At 45.4% G+C, this 6,149-nt stretch overlaps 1 protein-coding gene across 3 annotated transcripts in view; it reads right to left on the bottom strand.

Annotated features, from left to right (window-relative positions):
* Nucleotides 1–5,399: 5,399 nt before the first annotated feature.
* Nucleotides 5,400–6,149, bottom strand: part of USP16 (ubiquitin specific peptidase 16) — a 54,845-nt gene continuing 54,095 nt past the window's right edge. For all 3 annotated transcript variants that reach the window (XM_077293944.1, XM_077293946.1, XM_077293945.1), the window contains exon 18: nucleotides 5,400–5,865. In XM_077293944.1, coding sequence (XP_077150059.1) covers nucleotides 5,741–5,865 — 125 coding nt within the window. In that variant the 3' untranslated portion in view covers nucleotides 5,400–5,740. The remainder of the gene's footprint in view (nucleotides 5,866–6,149) is intronic.

Genomic DNA, 6,149 nt, shown 5'->3' with positions numbered 1-6,149 from the left:
GGATATCCATCTATCTCCTGCAACATTGTGACTATACAAAGCCCCTAGCGCTGAAACTTGCACTTTCAAGGTGTTAACTGAAAGGCCTAAATCACGTCCTTTTTGGAGAAATTCAAGAATAATAGGGACTGGAATTTCGTTTGACAGGGCTGAGGGATAGAGGCTTAAAAATTTTTTCCATACTTTTACATAGATCGATGTAGTGGATCTTTTTCTACTCAGCAATAGGGTATCAATTACTTTATCAGAGAAGCCCCTTAGTTTTAACAGCTGCCTCTCAAATCCCAGGCTGTCAACCGTAGACCCTTCACATGAGGGTGGTTGAAGGGTCCCTGGAAAAGCAGATCTTGATTCTCTGGGAGAATCCATGGATCCGAGATGGACATGGCTCTGAGCAGGGAAAACCATGGTCTCTTTGGCCAGAATGGAGCGATCAATATCACATTCGCTCTGTCCTCTCTTATCTTCCTGATGACTGTTGGAAGAAGAATCATTGGGGGAAAGGCATATGCTTTCTGAAATGTCCATGGAATCTGGAGGGCGTCGAGAACATCGGGGTTGTCTGTTCGAAACATTGAGGCGAATGTTTTTACTTGCCTGTTGTCTCTTGTGGCAAAGAGATCTGTCGGGTATACCCCATTTTATAGTTATCATACTGAATATCCGACGATTTAACACCCACTCCCCCTGATGGAGGGTATGACGACTGAGAAAGTCTGCTTTTGCGTTGTCTATCCCCCGGATATGTAGTGCTGATAAGGACAGAAGATGATTTTCGGCTATAGTCAAGATGTTTTCGGCTATAGACATGAGAGTGCCTGATCTCGTTCCGCCTTGATGGTTGACGTAAGCCACCGATGTCATGTTGTCTGAGAGCACCCTGGTATGTGTTCCGTGCAGCTGTGGGAGGAATTCACATAGGGCATGATAGATGGCTTTTAGTTCTTTTTTATTGGAGGAGTCGTCTAATTCCGTAACCGACCACAGCCCCTGGACAACCTGGTTCCCCAAGTGTGCCCCCCAACCATGAGGGCTGGCATCCGTAAAAATTATGTTTGAGGGTTTGACCTCCCAGGGAACCCCACTAACTAGATGATCTGGCTGTAGCCACCAGGTTAGGGATTGGACTACATCATTAGAAAGGGAAATCTTACCGTCTAATCGCCCTTGTAATTTTATCTCCTCATGTAAAATTGTATACTGTAAGCACCTCGAGTGGAACTGGGCCCACGGAACCGCTGGGATACATGACGTGAAGGAGCCAAGCAAGGACATGCCTTCCCGGAGGGAAATTATAGGTTTATCTAGTATGGACTGAACTTTATCCCTAATTGTTATCTGTTTAGATTCTGGGAGGAAACACTTTTGACTTACAGAATCTAATATAATTCCCAAAAATACCTGCCGGGTTGTCGGGATCAGTCTAGATTTTTCCCAATTTATTATCCATCCTAAGTTCTGTAAGGATGAGATCATATGACATAGTCTTTGCTGACATTGCGAGGTGGATTTTCCCACTACTAGCAGGTCGTCTAAGTACGGGATTATGAGTGTGTCTTTTAATCTTAGATAAGACATAACCTCTGACATTAGTTTAGTAAATACCCTTGGAGCAATTGATAGTCCAAAGGGCATTGCTGTGTACTGAAAGTGCCGTATACATCCATTTAATATAACCGCTACGCGGAGAAATTGTTGATGCTCTTTAAAGATTGGTAGATGGTAATACGCATCTTTTAAGTCCAGAACCGCCATAAAGCAATAGGGAAACAGGAGTTTTACGGTGGATCGAATGGATTCCATTTTAAAAGTTTGATTTTCTAGGAAGGTGTTCAGTTTTTTAAGATTTATGATGGTTCTGAATGATCCATCAGGTTTTGTGATTAGAAACAGCGGGGAATAGAACCCTTTCCCTTCCTGAAGAAATGGAACCTCCACCAAAACTCCTTTGGATAGCAGATTCATTACTTCTTGCTGTAATGCCTCCTGTTGAGACTGTGACTTTAAGGAAGTCAATAGAAATGAGTCCGAAGGGACTCGGGCAAATTTTAATTTTAAGCCAGAGGTGACGAGATTATTTGCCCAATTGTTCGAAGTTATTTTCCTCCATTGGTCTGAAAAAGAGGATAATCTACCTCCCACAGGTAGATCTGCTCTAACGGGGCTTGTCTTCAGATTTAAAAGGGCGCTTCCCAAAGAATGCACCTCTTTGTTTTGCGTCTCTAGGGGTCCAGCGATCTTGGTTTTTAAAATCTTTTCTTTTATTAAATATGGGCTTCCGGAACGCTTTCCTATAGAATGGAAGGTAATTATTATTAGGGAAGCCCTTCTTTCTTTCCCCCGCTTTAGTTAGAATCTCGTCCAGTTTGGTACCAAACAGGTACTCACCCTGACATGGGAGGCCACATAACTTAGACTTTGTCTGTGGATCGCCTTTCCAGCCCTTAAGCCATAGGGCTCTGCGTGCCGCGTTTGTGAGACCTGCTGATTTGGCTGCCAAACGTATAGAATCGGCCGATGAATCCGCCAAAAAAGCTGTAGCCCCTCTAATTAAGGGTATAGAAGACAGCAGTTTGTCTCTGGAAAGACCACTTTTAAGGCCTTCCTCTAAGTCACTCAGCCAGACCAACATGGACCTAGCGGTGCATGTAGCAGAGATAGATGGTCTGAAGGCTCCCGTACACGACTCCCAGGCTCTTTTTAATAGTGAGTCGGCTTTACGGTCTAACGGGTCCTGTAATGAGCCTGAATCCTCCACAGGTAGCAAAGATTTTTTAGATGTAGATGCTACCGCAGCGTCCACTTTTGGCGCTTTTGACCATGTCGAGAACTCTTCATCATTGAAGGGATACCGTCTCTTTGAGGATGGAGGTAACCCCCTTTGGCCCTGGCTTTCCCATTCTTTTTTAACTAAAGATTTTATTGCTGCTATCACCGGAAAAGAAGGCCTTTTCTTTTCCGATAAGCCAGCGAACATAATGTCCTGCTGTGTTCTGGGAATTTTAGAATCTTCGATACCCATCGTATTACACACGGACCTGACAAGGTTGTCAATACTATCCGTGGGAAAGCATGTATCCTGTTCCTCGTCCGAGGAAACATATTCGCAGGAGATGTCAGAGTCCGCTTTCTCCCTATCCGAAGATGGGTCAGATATAGGGGATTCATATCCTTTTTTACTTCTAGTATGTGGCTCTTTATCAGAACCTCGCAAGGCTTGTAACTCTTGCCTTATCATGAGCCTGATGTCCTCAGATTTAACTGAAGCTTCCTCCCGCAAGGTAGAAGCAATACATGATTTGCACAATCTCTTTTTATAACTATCCGGGAGAGGCTGGAGACATAATGCACACTGTTTGTGCTTCGTTTTCTCTGTTTTCTTTCCCTAAGTGTATAAAGGGAAAGGGAACACCAGTCAGCTTATGAGGGTAGAAGCACACTTACCCCAGTGAAGCTTTTACGGTACCGATTGACGAGGAGATTTAGGTGGAGAACCGGATTTCTTCCTGGAGGATCCGCTCTGTTTGGAGCGACTGCTGCTGCCCCGTGTACGTGGGGTAGCCGCGGTGTCTTCTATGGAGAGCATCGCAGGGGTCTGTGACGAATCCATTGTGGACACCGGGCGCTTGTGCCGGCGTCCTTTTACATGGGGGCCGCCATCTTCTTCCGGTTGAACCCGGAAGTGCTAACCACTTCCGGGTCGCGGCCATACTGTGTGCACTCGCGCTGTCACCGGCATCAGCGCGGGTGCCGTCCACCTCCTCCTCCGCCCGGAGTTTCAATTCAGGACTCCCGGGTAAATTGTGGAGCTCCACGCCGCCTGAGCGCTCGCCAAAGCGCAGCGCTTACCTCTCCTCGGCGCTAGGTCCCGCAGACTGCCCGGATGGATTCCCATGAGCCAGGAACCCCTGCAGTTGTGGCCTCATGGCGTCTGCCAGCAGAGGGGGGAACTGAGAAGAGGACCCCCGACGCTGCATCCAGCCCTGGAGCCCTTGCCGTCCTCACAGGTAAACTGCGCAAGCGGCATCCAGGCTAGGCATCCTCTTCTCCGTGGATTCCCGTAGGAACAGGAAACCAAACTGTGGGAGCGAGGGGGACCGCCCCTTTTATCTCTCCGTAGGGTTTCCTGTTCCTAGGGGCGGATCCCCTCTCTCAGTGGGTGCTGTCGTGGCGAAGAGAAAAATAATATTTAGATCCAAAGTAAAATTTGTGAAAAAAGTTAAACATTAATTTTTTTCCCCCACATTCCAAAAATTCCTGTGAAGCAGCTGAAGGGTTAAACTTTTTGAATGTGGTTGTGAGCACCTTGAGATGTGCGCGTTTTTAGAATGGTGTCACTTGTGTATTTTCTGTCATATAGACCCCTTCAAACGTGATTTGGTCTCTAAAAAAATGGTTGTTGGCGAAAATGAAAAATCGCTGGTCAACTTTTAAACCCTTAACTTCCTAACAAAAAAAAAAATTGGTTCAAAAATTGTGCTGATGTAAAGTAGACATGTGGGAAGTTTCATTTACTATTTTGTGTGGCACATCTCTGTGACTTAAGGGCATGAAAATTCAAAGTTTGAAAATTGCTAAATTTTCACAAATTGTTTTTTTTCACAAATAAATGAAAATCTCAGAATCACGGGATCAGTTGAAGCATTCCAGAGTTGTAACCACATAAAGTGACAGTGTTCAGAATTGTAAAAATTGGCCCGGTCATTAATGTGCAAACCACCTTCAGGAGTAAAGGAATTAATGTTTGATCCATCCCTTATCTGGGGACAATATATTAAATGGACTTTAGAACAAGGAGATGGAAAAAGAGCTTGATTCGGTATTGCAGTACCTTCAGGATAGGTGCACAAAAAAAATGGCCCCCCTAGGGTGGCACAGCGCAATGTGAACTATATTCATCCTTCCACGGTGACCTCTCAGGACGTTGCTGGGGAGCAGCTTCGATTTAGCAACCCCTTTTGTAGCGTGCATGGTGTGTCTACCCCTAAGATGGGTTATGGCCACACCACCAAGCTGGGAAAGAAATAGAACACCTAAGAGAGGAAGCAGACATGACCTATCGACACAATGCTAGAACAGAGCTCACTGGTGTCTGGGCAGTGGCTATAAGCCCACCAGGAGGAGACCACGCTTTATTCACCCTCCTTGTGGCAGGGCATATTCCCATGGGTCTGCATTCACTAAGAAATCATAATCCTGGAGCATCTTTTCTTTACTATAATATTCTGTTCCTCTCCCTGTGCACGGCACGGTGACATTGGATAGTGTCAGACTATGGCTGTTGCCCCCCCGGACTGACCAGCAGACATTTTTTCAAATGATGTGTTTTTAGGGAGGGAGGGCTTTTTCATTAAGGAACCACAGACAGTTACATAGTTTGTTTTTTTTTTTAATTTTCTTAAACATGGCAACAATAGGCTCTGGTATCATCATCACATTTCAGACATACAAAATGCTTTACAGAAGGAGCTGTATATTATTTATTGCATAAGTACTGACACCCCTGTGTCAAAATAAAACCGCCACGGTTGTGCTCTTATGTACATATTTAACACCATGCAAAAATTAGTATCAGCTCAGAAAGCAGCCGTCCCCTACACGCGAAGGATGCCGCTGTCGTGTGCGGCTGTTGTCTGCGCCATCCGATTGGCTGCTTTCCTCGTGAATAATCTGGAAAGGCTCATATAAAATAAATATTCCTTGGCATGTGAGTGCCTGAGAGACGGGTCCTGGGCTGGTGTCACAGTATCCTCTCGTAGAACAGGAGGTAGGCCTGAGAGTTCAGCACTTTGCTGAGTGGCACGGCCTGCACGTGGCTGTCACTGATGTGGTACCAGTGGCCATTACTGGGCTCGGTGTTGGGTTCTACAAATAAAAAGAACAAAAAATATATATATAATAAAGAATTACAATCTAAGCATATAGTGACCTGAGCACCCGGCCACAGGTGCCCGACAGGCTTACTCCTATACAATACAGGCCATGGTAATATGAAGGGCACTCATTTTTGGGACTTGCATTTTATTTCTTATGGTTGCATGAGAATTGCAAGTGAGCTGGAGCTGCATGCAACATACATTAACCCCTTCCTGCTCCATGACATCCTATTACTAGTGATGAGTGAACGTGCTCAGATAACTAGAGTCTTC

This window comes from Ranitomeya variabilis, chromosome 3, assembly GCF_051348905.1.
Source record: "Ranitomeya variabilis isolate aRanVar5 chromosome 3, aRanVar5.hap1, whole genome shotgun sequence".
Classification (NCBI taxonomy): domain Eukaryota; kingdom Metazoa; phylum Chordata; class Amphibia; order Anura; family Dendrobatidae; genus Ranitomeya; species Ranitomeya variabilis.
Note: the sequence above shows the minus strand (reverse complement) of the source record. Positions and strands in the feature narration are given on the sequence as shown.